Below are 19568 nucleotides of genomic sequence, written 5' to 3' on the forward strand. Positions count from 1 at the left end.
ATGAGTAGTAAAATAACAGTTGTTTTAAAGACCTCCCTAATCAGTTAAACAAGGAACTGTCTTTTTTTAACAGTGTGAATAAGGACATTATAAATTATAGAAAAATATTTTGAAAGCAACTTCTCAAGCCTCCAAATTGAGGGCTCTAACAGAAAACAATGAAATAAAGCAAAGTTGAAAATCATTTAGAATAATGAGTTATTTTTCACTGCATATTTTCATCCAAAGCACAGTTTCAAGGAATTAAGAAGTAAAAAAAATTCAGTATTTGTTTCTTAAAAAAGTATTTTATTTGATAAAGCATAAATAATGTACTAGCCACTTATTTACAACAGTATGATGTCATCTCTCAGCAGTGGATGTGAAACACATCATAAATATTGTCTATCACAAATATTTTATTTTCTAATATTGCATAGTTTTTGAACATTTCATAGTGAGAAAAATAAGTCCCTAAGGCAACAGACTGACATTCAGACCTCACAATGGTGACTATCAGGTAAGAAATATACTTTTCATTATATGTATGGAAGAATCTGAAGCAAAAGGTTTAGAATAATATGATAAAGCATCTGTCACATTTCATGTGGACATTTCACTGATCAAGAAAGGCCATTGTAGGAATATTTAGTTTCCAAGTTTTACAAGAAATAGCATTTTATCAATATATATGTATAAAAGTAAAAATAACAGAGAAGGTGACATGTATATATACAGATCTTTGCAAATGCTTAAATGTTAGGACAGAGCTTCATTGGACCATTTTACCCTGGCCTGTTAATGACAATTACAACATTCCACAGTATAAAAATTATAGCTTTTGAGTATTTTCTTTGGAGAAGAACATCATTAAATTTCACAGCATATATCCAAATTTTAAAATAGTTTCTAGCTACATATAAAGACTGATGATGTTTGCATACCACAGCATGATTCTTTAAAAGTATTTTCTCTACATAATTGTATCAAAAAGTTCTAGGGCTGCCAAGTAACTGTTCATGAAATTTTTTGGGAAAAAATAAAACATTTTTTTTCTTCTTATGGGAACATTTTTGCAAATTCTAAAGGTGCTTGGTGTTTATATCCTTACAAAGGTCCATTGTCATCTAGGCATTTTCAGTTACTGTGTTTAGATTGTAAAAGTTTATTGCTTAATTTAAAGGCAAAGTTCTTTCAATTTTTGTTTGTGTAATAAAATACTATAAAGCTACATTTTCTGTATAATGGTGTATAATATTTACTGACAAATATGCAGGTATCATTTGAAAGCACATTTAAATTGAGAATGAAGAAATATTTAATGGTTAATCATCAACCTAATATTTTTACCTCAGTTGCATGTGTTAACCATAGGAACTGTTAAGGAACAGAGTATTTATTAAAATGTACCGAAATCTGAATAAAGAATGCTCTGATTCTGTTCTCACAGTAGAGTGTTGAACAAACTGAGGTTTATAACAACTTAGATGATTTGTCTTACTGCTTTATAGATGCATCCTTCAGGTGTTCATTCCTTCCATAGTGGAATGTCAGGCTTAACCGATGAGCAATGATGTTTTAAATATAATATAAAAACGAAAAAATCAATTATTTATAAAATTCTGTAATTGGATAGATAAAATATATACTCACCCAGTGGTGGCAGAACACACACATAAAAGACTGTTGTGATTGGCTAGCTTTCAGAGCCAGTGGCTCCTTCTTGAGGCAGAAGAGTTCAAGGGGAAGGCAGAAGGGTGAAGGAAAAGGCTGGAGAGATCTAGGAAAAGGAGTAGATTTTGGGAAAGTCGCCCAGAACTGCAGGTCAGGGGAAGCTTATCATACAGGATGAGAAGGAAAGACTGAATCAGTCTCATCCGATGCAGTCCCCAACAATCAGTCTTTCCTTCTCATCCCATATGTTAAGTCTCCCCTGACCTGTGGTTCTGAGTGACTTTCCCAAAATCTACCTCTTTTCCTATACCTCTCCAGTCCTTCACCCCTCTGCCTTCCCCTTCAACCTTTCTGCATGAAAAAGGAGCCACTGGCTCCAAAAGCTTGCCAATCACAACAATCTTTTAAGTGTGTGTTCTGCTGTCTCTTGGCGAGTAGAGTTTTTATCTAGCCAATTAAAGAATTTTAAATATAATATGAAATATAAAAATTTTCCTCGGTACTTAGTGTAGTCTATCAGTGTGAATGTTGAATCTTTGGATTTATTAATGGAAATGGGACTTAAGTTGTAAATGCTCTCTTTGTCAGAGAAAATCAATGTCTAAGGAGATCAGTAGGCTCTGATTCATATATCTTAGTTATCATTTCAGATTATATTTTTGGTATCTTGTCCAATTTACAACTATCACTTAAAAGAGATGTCAGTGTAATTATGTAAAATTAAATTTAAAAAAAAATGGAAACTCCAGGTTGGAATATCAACAATGAGGAAAAGATATATTGGTACTTACTATAAAGATGACACATTAGGTTGCAGACAGGCACAACTAAAAGGAATTTCCACATTATCTTTGGCCACAGCCTTAGTCAGAAGAGGAAACACACACACAAACCACATCTCACACACACATGACCATCATCTCTGGTGGCTCAGACAGGTGCGAGCTGCTGGAGATGGTGATCGTATGCTTGAGTGTGCTTGCTTGTGTGAATGAATGTGTGTGTGTTTCCTTTTCTGACTAAGGCTGTGGCTAAGAGCTTATGTGTAAGATCTTTTAGTTGCACCTGTCATCAACTTAACATGTAAAGATAAAGAATTATAATCACGGTAGCAGAAATTAGGGAAAGATCAACTACAGAATGTTTTCTGACATTTTTTCAGTGGCTTTTAAGGATTTTATATCTCTGTATAATTTATTTACATAACCTTCTTCAGCCACAACCTCTTGCTTGAATATTTATTATTCATAAGATGGCCTCTTTTTTCCTTATTAAGTAATTCCCTCTTCATTTCAAAACATCCCTCTTTATATTTCCTAATTATTTTTTACTTAGTTACTTTTAATATAATTTTTTATCTCATCTCATTAATCAATCAGTCAACCAGTCATAAATGGTCATAGCTTTATGCTGATATACCTATTTGTTAGTACATAACACTCCATAAAGATCATATCCTCCACCCACTTTTCCAATATAAATTAGAATTGAGTCAACTAGGGCCCTATACTGGGCATTGATTTAGGATATTCATTGTTTATATCTGTCTGAAAGTGGCACAGGATCCAGATAAACTGTATATCAGGTTCTGTCTTCACTATTATTTTCTTCCTCCATGCTCATTTGAACATTCATGTACTCACAAGTTGCACACCTCCCCTACTGCATTTGTATACTTGCATTACTCAGTTTCACTTCTTCAGCTTATTGAGTGATTTGCCACTTTCTCTAGCCATCAGATATCTTTTTTTTACAGTATTTAGCCATTGTGTACACACTGTTAATGCTGACCAACAGTGGATATAGATTCATGGACATTAGATATGTCTCTCAGTTTTTAGCACTGTTAAACTGACATTATCATGATGGATGTTATGTGAAGAAATCAATACTATCTGTTCATGATCCTTTGCTCTAAAAAGACACCAGATTTATTTTTAGTATAGAGAATATTGTCTGTATTGGTCTAGATCAACAAGAATGAAAGTTATGGCTGTTAGGAGTTGATATGGTGTGACCTTCTGATCGCTTCAGTGATGTTTCTGAAAGGTGTCAAATATTTTGTACCAATTACAACTAAATATTAATAACAATGACACATGAAAATATTGTGCAATTGTATTGTCATAAGCTGGAGGAAGAATCTTTGTAACACTTTACTGTTCTTTTACACATGACACGTGTGAGTTATTTCATTTTGTGTGCTCAAAGACTTAGATAAAGAAATTTTGTCCATAGAAACTATTATGCATGATGGTGTAGTTTGCTTCAGTAAGTTAAAATCTTTGGCTGAATTTCATAGTTGCTTAATTTACAAGACATGTGCAATTTACTGATTAGGAGTAAGTTTCATTCAGCTTGCATTAATGTAAAATGAAATTTTACAATGTCGTAAGTAAAATTTAGAATAATGCTGTGTTACTTCTTACTTACATTTTATACAAAAATTTAAGTGGATTTTACTTAGCAATAAACCATGCTGCTTGGAAAGGTACCAAACTGAGTTTAATAGTAAACACATGATTCCCCAAGAATTTTTACTTGTTCAGTACATAACTTTAGTTTATAGATTGAAAGGAAATTAAATTTATTTTGTATAGATTTCTGTTTGTCTTGAGTGAGGCACTTATCCTTCTGTTCACATCAAATTATCTGTAAATGCTTCAACTATTAAAGGTAAAGGAGAGTGACTTTATGGTTAAGTGAGTAAGTGTTTAAGTTAACACTTACTCACTTAAAGGTCCGGGGTTTCGTCATTGGTCAACTTTAGAATTTTTTCTGTTGCTTTTCCTTTATTACACCTTTGACATTTTGTTAATGTTAAAGATGTTAAGTTGCACTGCGATATAGAGTCTGTGATAAATTGTAACTTCCCTGTAACTGGCTGGGTAAATCAGTTTAAAGGTGAGAGGAAGGCAAGGACATTTAACCTCCAATGGGGCCATGCCTATTAAACCACTGCAGTGTTCAAAACAATTGACCTACCTGACAACATCAAATCAAAGGTTTTTAAGCTTTTGTTCAGGGTTCACTGGCTTCCTACACAGAAAAGAAAGAAAAATAGAATGAAGTGAAATCTAGATGACTGTAAAGAGAGAGACAAATCCAATTTCTCTTTTAGGTTCAATATTTTCTCTTTCTGTATAATGAATCCCTTATGTTTGAAGTTTAAATGTACATCTTTCCAAATTCCCTCTAATTGTTTTTCATTTTGGTTTTCTTTACAGAATTGATCCTAAAATACTGAAATCCGCAAATTTTATTTTTCAGTTTAGGTATTGATGCACTTCCTGCTTCTACTTTTTTGTGGCCTTACTTTCATTTTATATGAGGTTTAACTCCACACAAAATAATAATAATAATACACATGTACACGTAGGTGTTCATTACAAAATTCCATGACATTATTAAATATGTGAACACTGAAAAACAATAATATTTATAATTTAGGTACAGGTAATTAATATATGTTAATATTTCATTGCATGTACAGAAAAATGTTTATAACATTGCAGACTATTCTCTCTTTAACATGTTGTTCACTTACACATAACAAAATGAACAAATTGCATTTGGATGACTCAAAAGAAACACAATATTTCACTAAGGATATATTGTGATATGTCAAAGGCCAGAAAGTAATCAGAAAGTATATAATGTTGATTACAAATGAGTGAGAATGAATGTAGAACAATCTGTTACAGGTTTTGGTAAGAATAATTGATATATCACCTTCTGAGTATAAAGAGTCACAAATATTTTCTTTAAAATGTAGTAATAATTAACTTCTACACACTATGAGAGTTGCAGTAGATTTATAAAAATATGTTATAATCAAAAATACACCAATTTTAGGTTTGTGCAGGCTTACTTCAATACCGTTATTCAAACAGTGTCATAGCACTATCAGTAGTCACAACACCCAGGCAATTATTGCCACAGTATGCTTTTCAAATTTCAAGTCATTTATTGATAGTAAGACAAACTGGTTTATAGAGAAGCACATCACATAATTACTGGCGACAACCCTAGAGATTTTTAAAAAAACACACTCACTGTCACAAGGTTTCATCACATTGAATGTTTTGATTGTTTTCTTGTGGGGGTGGGGCTGAAACTGAAAGTATGGGAAGTCCTTCTCGCATTCCACTCATTGGAATGTTTTCAGCACTACGTGTTCGACGCCCCATTTCTGAACGAAATGGTTGATGCTGAACAAATTCAGAATCACGTACACCAGAGCTAATAAATATAGCTGAGTTAACCCTTGGCCTTGAACGGCCAATCCATGGGTCCATATCAAAACGTTGGTGTGTTGACCAATGCAGATGCTGTAGACAGAAAGGAAATATTTAATATACATATTTCAGTGAGACTGGTATTATCTTGTTGATAATTATTTATTTCCATTCGTTGCAATAGCCATTACATGTTAAATATTAAATTAATAAACACATCTTCTACAGGCAGACATGGCACTAGACATCACAAGTACATTTAACACACATCAATAGCAACAAACATCAACTGCTACTACACAACTATAAGACTAATCAGGCACATTGGATTTAAGCAAGCCTATTAGCATCTGACTGCAAAGCTGTGCAACACTCAGTATTGGTTCTATTTGGTGCAATTTTAAAGCACAAGAGCTATAATAACATAGTTCAAACACTTCTTGCTTAGGTGTGCCCAACAAAACAACCAGCTAACTAACAATGAAAGCTATATATTGACTCAGAAATTTTGTAATTGCCCTTATGTTACTGGAGTGTCTCGTAGGCAAGTTTGTGATTCCTCGATGGCAGTCACAGAGACTTACTGCTAGGTGTCTGCACGATGCAAGAGTGCGAAACGACATCCACAGTCTCTGGGTGGCTGAGGGCGCGGATAGTTGAAACAGTGATCCAGAACGCAGCACCCCTGACAAACACGGGCAACAAGGCTCTAGTCAACCCCCACAAAACCATGTACCTATATCTTTTTCTCTTAGATTAGGCATACAAATAAAAAGATTTGCATTACCCTCTTACTATTTGTGTGACAGTGATGAAAAAAAAGAATGCATCTTGTTATCATTTAAGTCTGAGTTCTGTGTTCATTTTTAATGTTGTTACATCAGTTCCTCAGCCACAGAATGTAATTTTGGCAGAGCTTCAGTTCATTGCTTCCATGATACATAGGCATTCTGGAGAGGCATGAGCTAACATCACAAAAGCTACATGGATGTGTTTGAGATATATGTCAGCTAGCTAGTGTTCATCTGACAAAGCTATGTGAAGCTCAGTTCATATTGATTGTGAAATGTGAAATTGTTGTGTAAACCTGGAAGTAAATTTAGAAAAATACCTAAGGTTTTTTTACCAGCCTTAAGTGTATGCCACATTTCACTATCAATTGAAATATCTAAGAGTAGCTTTGACAATGCTTGAATGTTGCTATCTGGCGGTAAAGACAACACATAATATGAAGTGAGTTTATAGGCAGTAACAAAGTAGCTGCTTGATGTGGAATTCGCCTAAAAAGTGATGACAATATATGACAGCAACAATTTAGGAAGGGTTATCTACGTCAGCTTAAAGGACAACAGTAAATGCCTTCTAAATCAGATTTGAAACTGACTTTTACATTTTCTCACCCCTTGATTCCTTATAACTGTTCAGTCATTTTCATCTTGTCTACTCCTGTCTACTTCACTTTATTTGGACAGTTACTCCCTGGAATCCGTTTGTACTGCTAGAACATGCAATATTACTATGCAAGACTTTTTTTTTGAATCTGGTCAGTATTAGGATAAATTATTTCAACAGAAGAACAATTATTAACTGCTAATAAGACATGTTTTATTCTAGTTCCTGTTTAACAATGAATTAAAAAAGTGAATTAGCTTATTAAAAATATTTTCAACAACAGCAGAAGCATAGCATTATGTTTTTTTCTTAGTGTATCATGATAGTGTCAATAGTATATTGATGTTATTTCGGACAAAAGTTATTGTATACATAGTTAGTGGCACCAAATTATGTTTTACAAATTCAATTCACTGTTTATATATATATATTGTGACTTAGAATATAATTTATAGTTTCTAGTGGAAATTAATGCATGATTCTCATAATCTGTAACACAGTTTCTGATGTAAAGAACATGTAATTGCAGTTACCAATGAGAAAATAGGTTTAAAGGATTCAGTGTCTTTTTCAGAGCTATTATCTGCTGGGTTTACCATTACTTTATTTCTATTACTGGCTGCCCATCCTTCAAATTAACCCCCCCCCCCTCTCCAATGAAGAGGGCTGAAAAGTTGTGTGTTCTATGTCTGTGAGTTACGCACATTTTGTTCCAAGTGCTTCAACTATTTATGTGTTGTGCTTCTGAGGCGAAGACATGTAACCAGCCTGCACTATGCCTAGACCATATGGGGTATAGGCTTATTGATTTCCCAGGTCAATTAATGCTTGTGGGACACCTCGATATGAGATGTTACAGCTTACTTTCACATTGTATAAGCTAGCCCATTACCCATTATGCTCCAGAAGATGTTGAAGATCTGTTAACATTGTTCATAAAATGTCTCAACAGGAGAAGAGGGGGATGATGTAATTTATTAAGTTTTTACAGTTTGTCTGAATGATGATTTGCCTCTCATTTTGTAGCCAAGCAGACAACTGCATTTTGTGCACAAAGTGGAATCTTCCAATGGCTGGAAAACCAAGAACATGCAGTCAGAGATGTTATTGTTTTCTGATCCTACATGTCAATGTCTCCCACTTCTTTTTCCCCTTTCAGTGGCCTTCTTTTTTTTTCACATCTGTCCCATAACCTTTTCATTGCAGTACAAAAATTATTATTCACACATTTTAGTTGTCTTGTCTACATTTAACTATTAAAAAAGGAAAATCAAACAATTGAAAATGAAGACGATAGACTGTTACTCACAACATAGATGAAGTATTGAGTGGCAGACAGGCACACTGGGAAAGACTGCTAGATATTATTCGGTCATCAGACTTAATCCTTTGCCAAATTTAGACAAAACAAAATTGACCCTAATTCACATATGCACAACTCACATACACTTGGCTACTGTATTCTCCGAGGGCAGTCAGGCTTTAGCACTTGGAGACAACAGTGGCCAAGTATGCACGAGTTGTGCATGTATTAATATTATGAGTTTTATTTTAGCCTTGTCTGTTGAAAGATTAAGTCAGATAGATGAATAATATATAGTAGGCTTTTTCAGTGCACCTGCCTGTCAGTCAACACTTCTCTATGTGATGAGTAGCAATTTATTCTTTTCATATTATTTTTAAGAAAGAAAACAATGGAAAATTCAGTACGGAATAATGACAATATTATGAAAAGGAAAGATTGCTATCACCATTTAGTGGAGCTGCTGGGTCACAGCTAGGCACAACAAAAAGACTGCTAAGCATGTAAGCTTTCGGCCAAAAGGCTTGCTTCTGAATTAGACAACATACACTCACATATCCACGCAAATGCAGCACACATGACCATTGTCACTGGCCTGAGTGTGGCCTCAGCAGCCAGAGACAGTGATCATGTCTGTATAAGTTGTGCTTGCATGAATGCGTGTGTGTGTTGTCTAATTCAGAAGAAGGCTTTCTGGGTGAAAACTTACTTGTTTAGCAGTCTTTTTGTTGGGGCTGTCTGCGACTCAACATCTTCCCTGTATGGTGAGTAGCAATCTGTCCTTCTAATAATATTGTCACTATGAAAGAAGGAAATATTAGGGCTTGATGTTCTGTCAACAATGAGATTATTAGAGACAGAGCATGAAATTAAACATGAAGCATATGAGAAAGGAAACTGGTTCTGTCATTCTCAAAGGAACCATCCTGACATCTGTCCAAAGCTATTTAAGTGTACCATAAGAAATCTATATCGGTATGGTTGGTCAGGGATTTAAACCATGGTAATGCAAATGTAAATGTAATGTCATAGTCACTTAAGTAACTAAAATTGTACTGAATTATGCACCACCTCAACAGGTAAAATCACTAAAATGTTAATGTACTGCCAATGAACTCAGGAGGTGGCTGTCCCAAATCCTACTGATCACAGAAAATGGCCGCTTCCAAAGCTATCAGTGACTGGAGGGGTTGTAGCATAAAGTTTCTGACCACTAATCTATTCACAATGTTCTGCGTTGATCTCATTGTATCAGCAAGGGGGGACATGTAATAACTCAGGTGATGATACATTTGTTGGTGGGGAAAGCTGAGCTTGATGGCCTCCTTTTTGTTAGTAGAGTGACAGAGAACCTTTTCTCACATGGGGCTTCCTCCCCCTCTTAGTTTCATTCTATATTCATCCATCAAACAAACACTAATCTATGTTATCAATGTAGCAACTATACAAGTCAGAGATTGGCAGTGGTGAGTGCCTCCACCACAGGTGCATTGAGAGGATCTCATGTTGCCTCCAATGATCAGTGTTTCTCTTAATTCCCATATTAACAATTGATGACTGTTTTAGTTGAATTAGATATGTTCTTCAGGAAGATATGTTCAGCTTGCTTAAATGGACAGAATGAGTTGAGGGCTGGACTCTGTGTGCATTCCATAAGTTTCTTGCAATAGTCTTATCTCAGAGGCCAAAAATGATGAAAGATGTAATAGCAGTTAAGTAATTTAGGATCAGAGGTAACCATTTTTTGTTTGGTGAGTAGTTGGCTTTACTTGTAATTAATTACATTCTGTCGTAGCTTTCCATTACCATGTGTCAATAGCCATTAAATTGGGAATTACAGAGCAAATAAGGAGACAGTATAGAAAATCAACAAAAATTGAAGGTAATGATGAAGGAACTGTAAAGGGGACAGAGATGAATGGAGGCTCAGGCCAGGGGGATTGTCGGATCATAAAATGTGCTTCAAAATGGTTTCAATCTATACTGCTGAGAGGATCTGATATTTGGAGGGGTAAGAGAGAGTGATTAACAAGATTGCTATTGTACTCAACTGAGGAATGTAATTCCTCTTAAGCATGGTTTAACTATGGCGCTGGAATATGCATTATTGTTTGGTTGCCTTTCTCATGTCCAACTACACTCATCCCTACAATAAGTGACTGAGGGAACTGTACCACCATGATTTTTCTCTCCTACTGTTTAACCTACAAATAATGGGCAGATAGTACAACTGTCACTGCATCTCTGTATGAAATCATTTTCTCTGATTACACTATCATGCTTGTGTCCTGAGATGTGTGTTGGAGGACTTAATATTCTGTTTGACTCTTCCTGGATTATGTTCTTTCAGAGTATTATTATTAAGCCACTGTGTGATGCCCAAAACTTCTTTTATAGCTTCTGCCACTGCCATTTGACATTCATCTCCATAACACTCTGATGAAACAAACCCATGGTGAGTCATATGGCTCCTTCTTGGACCTTGACTCTCCCCTTTACTAATCCTGTCCAAGGTTCCAGACTAATTAGGAGTATTTAAAAATCAGCCAAGCAAGTATTCATAAACAATCTTTTTTACCTTAACTTCTGCCACACAAATACTTCTTGAAATATTATAGTTTGAATGTTTCTAGTGATTGATCACAGATGATATGATCAAACAATAATGGATCGTGACAAAATGCAGTGGTGCGTTGAGTGAACCCAACAGCACCAGATGAAAATTTGTGCCAGACCAGGAGTTGAACTGACATTTCCTGCTTTATGCAAGCAGTCACCTTAACTGCCTTGACTATCCAAGCAGGTTGTCCACCCAATACAAATCCCCATATGCTGCACACTACAGTGTAGCACCCCTCTCCATTGATCCACTTGCTAGCAGCCTAACTTCATTCCTGCAGGGGGTCGGATAATGTTATGCATCATCACTGTAATATCATAATGCCACCAAGCATACAGGTACATACAGGGTGTTTCAAAAATGACCAGTATATTTGAAACGGCAATAAAAACTAAATGAGCAGCAATAGAAATACACCGTTTGTTGCAATATGCTTGGGACAACAGTACATTTTCAGGCGGACAAACTTTCGAAATTACAGTAGTTACAATTTTCAACAACAGATGGCACTGCAAGTGATGTGAAAGATATAGAAGACAACGCAGTCTGTGGGTGCGCCATTCTGTATGTCGTCTTTCTGCTGTAAGCGTGTGCTGTTCACAACGTGCAAGTGTGCTGTGGACAACATGGTTTATTCCTTAGAACACAGGATTTTTCTGGTGTTGGAATTCCACTGCCTAGAACACAGTGTTGTTGCAACAAGACAAAGTTTTCAACGGAGGTTTAATGTAACCAAAGGACCGAAAAGCGATACAATAAAGGATCTGTTTGAAAAATTTCAACTGACTGGGAACGTGACGGATAAACGTGCTGGAAAGGTAGGGCAACCGCGTACGGCAACCACAGAGGGCAACGCACAGCTAGTGCAGCAGGTGATCCAACAGCGGCCTCGGGTTTCCGTTTGCCGTGTTGCAGCTGCGGTCCAAATGACGCCAACGTCCAAGTATGGTCTCATGCATCAGAGTTTACACCTCTATCCATATAAAATTCAAACGCGGCAACCCCTCAGCACCGCTACCATTGCTGCACGAGAGACATCTGCTAACAATATAGTGCACAGGATTGATGACGGCGATATGTATGTGGGCATCATTTGGTTTACTGACGAAGCTTATTTTTACCTGGACGGCTTCGTCAATAAACAGAACTGGCGCATATGGGGAACCGAAAAGCCCTATGTTGCAGTCCCATCGTCCCTGCATCCTCAAAAAGTACTGGCCTGGACTGTCATTTCTTCCAAAGGAATCATTGGCCCATTTTTCAGATCCGAAACGATTACTGCATCATGCTATCTGGACATTCTTCGTGAATTTGTGGCGGTACAAACTGCCTTAGAAGACACTGTGAACACCTCATGGTTTATGCAAGATGGTGCCCGGCCACATCGCACGGCCGACGTCTTTAATTTCCTGAATGAATATTTCGATGATTGTGTGATTGCTTTGGGCTATCCGAAACATACAGGAGGCGGCGTGGATTGGCCTCCCTATTCGCCAGACATGAACCCCTGTGACTTCTTTCTGTGGGAACACTTGAAAGACCAGGTGTACCACCAGAATCCAGAAACAATTGAACAGCTGAAGCAGTACATCTCATCTGCATGTGAAGCCATTCCGCCAGACACGTTGTCAAAGGTTTCGGGTAATTTCATTCAGAGACTACGCCATATTATTGCTACGCATGGTGGATATGTGGAAAATATTGTACTACAGAGTTTCCCAGACTGCAGCGCCATCTGTTGTTGACAATTGTAACTACTGTAATTTCGAAAGTTTGTCTGCCTGAAAATGTACTGTTGTCCCAAGCATATTGCAACACACGGTGTATTTCTATCGCTGCTCGTTTAGTTTGTATTACCGTTTCAAATATACCGGTCATTTTTGAAACACCCTGTATATATTATGTATGGATGTTTCCAAAAATAATTAAGTGCCGTAAATTTAATCTTTTTTGCAATGAAAGACAACTTGCAGTACCTGCAGCAAGCATCAACCCCTTGCAAGTCTCTCTGCAATCTGCTAACTTTTTTTGTGAAGTGACTTCCCTACCCTGATGAGTCAATATGCCCAATGCCCACTACAATATTGAATGCCCCCTGTTAGAAAACAGGAAAGATTTGTGCCATTTTACATTGCTTTGGAGTAGACACTTATGAACTGAAATATTATAATCTCTGTCTACAGGCACTGCAGTTACATGACATGGTAAATAAAGTATATCAGTGAAACAAAGACCAGTATTGAATTATTCTAGCTGTGACATGGGCTGGAACAGAGGAAACCTACTGACATAAGTGACTTTTGGAAGTTGTATCAGTGCTATTATGATGCTATAAAAAATGTGGCAGTCACTGGCTGTATAGTCACTAGTTCCTCACATTATATGTTCCGATGTACGTCTTATCATCAGATTAATGTGAAAAAAATCTGTCAAGAACCACAAATAATACATATGAGGGTGGTTTGACAAGTTTTCAGAATGGAATAGAAAAAGTACTTACATCACTGAAACTTTTATTTTTATTTTTGAATCTAGTCTCCTTGTAAATTAATGCATTTGGTCCAATGATGTTCCACTACCTTGATCCCATCTTGAAAATGAGTTTCCTCCAGGCCTGCATAATAGTTGTCAACTCCGGCTATCAATTCTTCATTTGAAGAGAATCTTCGTCCACCAAGAAAAATTTTCAATTTTGGAAAGAGACGAGGCAACAATCGTACCTTAGTTTGTGTAATTTTGCCATGGTGACAACACACACTCAAGAGTCGCAGCACCCATCTTGTAGATAATTTTTTCATTTCTAATTCTTCAGTTAAAATGTGACATCTGGCAAGTGTGAGCAATTTAGTGCACTTTCAATTGGCTATCCTCCATGACCATTTCATGCACTTTTGCAACAATTTCTGGAGTAGTGACACATCTTGGCCGACCACTGTACAAATCATCATCTAAGCTCTCCTGAACAAATTTAAATTCATTTGTCCACTTGGCAACAGTTGAATATGAAGGAGCAGAGTCCCCCAATGTATTCTGGAAATTGGCATCAATGTCCTTTGCTTTCATACCTTTCTTTATGAAGTACTAAATCACTGCTTGAATCTCGATTTTTTCCATCTTCACAAATCATTATGTGTAAACAACAACAGAACCATGTCACTGCCACAGCTCTCTTCAAAGAGCACTGACATGGCACATGTTTCAGGAAATAGTCCAATGACTATCATGTGAACAACTTGTTGCACTAGCACTGACCTCTCATGGTTATTCCGAGAACTTTTCAAACTACCCTCATAGTACATAGCACTAGTTACTGACCACTAATAACAAACAGGAAATATACCAATGTTCAATGTGAAAACATACAGAGGTTTGGGCGAATGCATCATTCGCAAGTGTGAAGTCATTTATCTTATCCATAAGACAAGCGATTCAGGAAGATAACTAGGTCACCATATGGCACTACTGGTGAGCGTTAACATTTAAGACTTAAATACAATTATTGTAATCCCATGTAAACAATGAAGATACGATCTGTAGTTTGTGTGTAATTAAAATATATATATATATATATATATATATATATATATATATATATATATATATAACAGAAAGAAACTTCCACATGGGAAAAATATATTAAAAATAAAGATTCCAAGACTTACCAAGCGGGAAAGCGCCGGCAGACAGGCACATGAACAAAACACACAAACACACACACAGAATTACGAGCTTTCGCAACTGGCAGTTGCCTGTGTCTGTGTATGTGCGGATGGATATGTGTGTGTGTGTGTGTGCGAGTGTACACCTGTCCTTTTTTTCCCCTAAGGGAAGTCTTTCCACTCCCGGGATTGGAATGACTCCTTACCCTCTCCCTTAAAACCCACACCCTTTCATTTTTCCCTCTCCTTCCTTCCTTCCTGACGAAGCAACTGCCAGTTGCGAAAGCTCGTAATTCTGTGTGTGTGTGTTTGTGTGTTTTGTTCATGTGCCTGTCTGCCGGCGCTTTCCCGCTTGGTAAGTCTTGGAATCTTTATTTTTAATATATATATATATATATATATATATATATATATATATATATATACACACACACATCATATTAAATACCATAACATAACAACGCTGTTACACACAAAATCGAATTTCATGTTGTAAGGGAGGGGACCCTTTAGGGGAGAACCAGGTAAAGGCAGAAGGGACCAATCTATGGGTCAGCATGGTAAATAAACCTATTATTACAAAACACTTATGATTAAAGTAGATGTATTAAAACAACACACCTACATTAAATGCCTGTATACATCAGGCAAAAGAAATATTTCTTTCTTTTCTGATACACTGTTAGCCAAGTAACCTAAACTTAAAAAACATTGAAGGAAGTTAACAAATGACAGAAATAAAATAAAACCTAAAGATGGTAACATATGTAACTTCAATTTCAGAAACATGACCATGGTTTCATGTCCAGGAAGTAACCCCATGGCATAAAGACCATTGTTTTAAATAATTACATAAAAATAATACCACATAGGCTTCATAGGCAACATTGGTCAATAGTGGAAAATAACAACATTAAAATGAAATGAGTTATTATATGGCATACAGTAGCAATGTCATAAAATGAACGATACATTAATAAATTTACTTTAATCATAAGTGTTTTGTTATAAAACGTTTATTTTATTTGCACTGACCCATGGACTGATCCCTTCTGCCTTTACCTGGTCCTCCCTTACTGGTTCCACTCCCCTACAACTTGAGATTAAATTAGTGTCTAATATGGTCATTATTTCACAGTGCTTCAAATGATGTATATTTGCTTTGTAATTATACAAGTCCTTTGGATTGCTTCTTTGCCATTTTCATGGGATTATAATGGTCATGGACAATAAATAGTTTGGACAAGAAGAGAATAGAAGCTTTCAAAATGTGGTGCTACAGAAGAATGTTGAAGATTATATGGGTAGATCACATAACTAATGAGGAAGTATTGAATAGGATTGGGGAGAAGAGAAGTTTGTGGCACAACTTGACCAGAAGAAGGGATCGGTTGGTAGGACATGTTCTGAGGCATCAAGAGATCACCAATTTAGTATTGGAGGGCAGTGTGGAGGGTAAAAATTGTAGAGGGAGACCAAGAGATGAAAACACTGAGCAGATTCAGAAGGATGTAAGTTGCAGTAGGTACTGGGAGATGAAGAAGCTTGCACAGGATAGAGTAGCATGGAGAGCTGCACCAAACCAGTCTCAGGACTGAAGACCACAACAACAACAACATAATGGTCATATTTAAGTCTCAAATATTAATGCTTGCCATTACTACCACTGGTGGCATAGTTGTCTTCCTGAATCATGCAAGTACTGTAATGGTTCAGTTTTGCGTTGTCTTACAGATAAGATTGATGACTCCATACCCATGTACAACTTGTTGGGCCAAACCTTGGTATGTTTTCACATTTCACTTAGATATATTTCCTGTTTCTTTTCAGAGGTCAGTAACTACTGTTATGCACTATGTATCATTTGTGGTTCTTTATGGATTTTTTTCAGATTAATCTGATGATGTATAAACTGAAACACATAATAAAGAAAGCGCTCACTACAAAAATCATGACTTCCATTTGTTTTTTTTATAGTGTCTGTAATAGCACTGATGCAACCTTCAATTTATGTAAAAATGGGTGAGTACTTTACTTGACTTCACATCTCACTTGTCATAAGTGATTTTTGACAAAGGGTAGAATGTTATGGCCCAATGTCTGTGAATAAGCATCTCAAAAATGGTGAAGTTGGTTGGCTCTTCAGAGTTACTGCCCTTAACCCTATGGACGGTGGTTGAATGACTCTGAAACAATAGGTAGGTGACAAAATGTTGGATTTCCATGCTTAATTGCATGAAACATGGAGATTGGAGACTTGCCTGCTGCGTAAAGTAGTATAGGCTGCAATATGTTTGCAGATCTGATGACCAAAAATCCTCTGCCATGCACTTTACAGTGACTGGTTGGTTGGTTAGTTGATTTGGGGGAGGGGACCAAACAGTGAGGTCATTGGTCCCATGAGATTAGGAAAAGATGGGGAAGGAAGTTGGCTGTGCCCTTTCAAAGGAACCATCCTGGCGTTTGCCTGAAGTGACCTAGGGAAATCACAGAAAACCTAAATCAGGATGGCCAGATGCAGGTATGAACCATCATCCTCCTGAACATGAGTCCAGCCTGCTAACCACTCCACCACTTTGCTTGGCTTCACAGTGGTTGGCAGAGCATAGATGTAGATGTATATGTAGATTAGTCTATTCTAAGTACAATGCTTGTACAGGTACTAGTGTTTTGGGGCACACCATTTAGCACACATTCCTGAACAAGGGACTCTGCAGCAGATAGCACTTGCATATTCCACTGTTGACCCAGCTACGTTATTCAGACCAAACCATAAATCAGTGAGAATGTGTCATCTGGCCATGTAAATCATTATTCTTGTTACTCTAGGTCCTGGTTGCTTCTTGATATACCATCACCCAGACGAATGGCAGCTCAAAACACGCAATGTGCCACATGTACAGGGTGGTGGATGCAGTATTATGCTATGAGATATTTTCATCTAGGCTTCCGTGGGACCTGCGATAGTGGTCAAAGGCACCATGAGACAGTTGTAGACCTGGACCACTTGCATTCCTTCATATTTGATGTCTTCCACAACAATGATGGTGTATCACAATAGGATAACTGTCTACATCAGAAGGCCAGAATAATGCTACAGCCGTTTTTGGGTGCAGGACAGTAAACATATAGAGTGGTTCTAATTGTACTTTTGTTACTTTAGTTAGTGTAGATGGAAAACTATTTACTATATGGATACCCAACTTCATACAACTGATATTCAGACTGTGAACTGCACAATTAGTGTTGTTAGTATTGTTAGTGACATGATCTCCCATTATGCACCAGTTCTGGTATGAGAATGTAGGGTTGAAACACAAGCACCAGTGCACATTACAGTTTCAGACAGTCAACATGGGTCTGGATAATGTGCTGCTGCTCTTCATAAGTATTGATGCATAAAGGAATCTAAAGATGCCATCTTTCTGCACCAAGTTAAAAAACATGTTTTGAAGTTTGAATCAACTGGTGATTTTGCAATTGCTCCTGAGAGAGAGGCTGACAGCTAATTGCATCAAAAATTGTTGAAGAAGTTACCATTGGCATGGCTGAGTATGCTGGACTGGGTACATTGTGTGATCTTCAAGCAGTGTGCAAGTTGTGTCATAACAGCAAAATTTTCCATAGTTTGCCATATGAAAAGTGCTGCGAATGATTGTGAAATGGTATCTCTAGTGTGGTTCCAGGTTGTCGTGGATGCAGTTGGTGGTCATCACATTGAGCAATTTGTGTAACTTGGAGTGTAAATGTGGCACACAATTAATAAACTTTACCCTCTCGTGTGGAACTTAAAATGTGATTCCTTCAATCTGCATGTCCTTATGAAAGTTTTCACAAATTTACAATGTCCTACGACAACTTGTTTTTCATGGGGGTCCTCTCAGGTAGTGAAAGTTTAATTAGAACCACCCTGTATGTTGATGTCTTTGCTACCAATTCATCTAATCTGTACCCAAGATAATATATGTGGGATGCTATCAGGTGCTATCCCTGTGTCTACAAAATTCTGGCACATAGATTGAGATTTTTCACTCTGCATTGGAGTGTGTGCTGATATGAAACTTCCTGGTGGCTTAAAACTGTGTGCCGCACCAAGACTCAAACTCGGGACCTTTGCCTTTCATGGCCAATTGCTCTACTGTCTGAGCTACCCAAGCATGACTCACACCCCATCCCCACAGCTTTACTTCTGACAGTATCTCACCTCTTACCTTCCAAACTTCACAGATGCTCTCCTGCAAACCTTGCAGAACTAGCACTCCTGGAAGAAAAGGATATTGCGGAGATATGGCTTAGCCACAGCCTGGCAGATGTTTCCAGAACGAGATTTCACTCTGCAGCAGAGTGTGTTCTGATATGAAACTTCCTGGCAGATTAAAACTGAATGTCAGACTGAGACTTGAACTCGGGACCTTTGCCTTTCTCCTCACAGGAGAGCTTCTGTGAAGTTTGGAAGGTAGAAGTTCAAGTCTCAGTCCGGTACACAGTTTTAATCTATGAGGAAGTTTTATACTGGCACACAGTTTATAGTTGTTGGGCAATCCTTGAATAGACATGAGGTGCCATGTATGTCTAGTAATCTGCCAAGGATGCATTGACTCAATGTTCCAAAACTCGAGCACCACACTATTAAGTAAGTGGATGTACATACTCATAAAAGTATCCATTCAACTCCTATCCTCTGTTGACTAACTGCAGTTGAT

General features: G+C 37.1%; 1 protein-coding gene across 4 annotated transcripts in view; it reads right to left on the minus strand.

Annotated features, from left to right (window-relative positions):
• Positions 1-282: 282 nt before the first annotated feature.
• LOC126355024 (fibronectin type III domain-containing protein 5) overlaps positions 283-19568 on the minus strand; it is a 1528277-nt gene continuing 1508991 nt past the window's right edge. For all 4 annotated transcript variants that reach the window (XM_050005171.1, XM_050005169.1, XM_050005170.1 and 1 more), the window contains one exon: positions 283-5984. In XM_050005171.1, the coding sequence (XP_049861128.1) occupies positions 5712-5984 (273 nt within the window). In that variant the 3' untranslated portion in view covers positions 283-5711. The remainder of the gene's footprint in view (positions 5985-19568) is intronic.

The sequence above is a fragment of the Schistocerca gregaria genome, chromosome 3, assembly GCF_023897955.1.
Source record: "Schistocerca gregaria isolate iqSchGreg1 chromosome 3, iqSchGreg1.2, whole genome shotgun sequence".
In the NCBI taxonomy this organism is placed as follows: domain Eukaryota; kingdom Metazoa; phylum Arthropoda; class Insecta; order Orthoptera; family Acrididae; genus Schistocerca; species Schistocerca gregaria.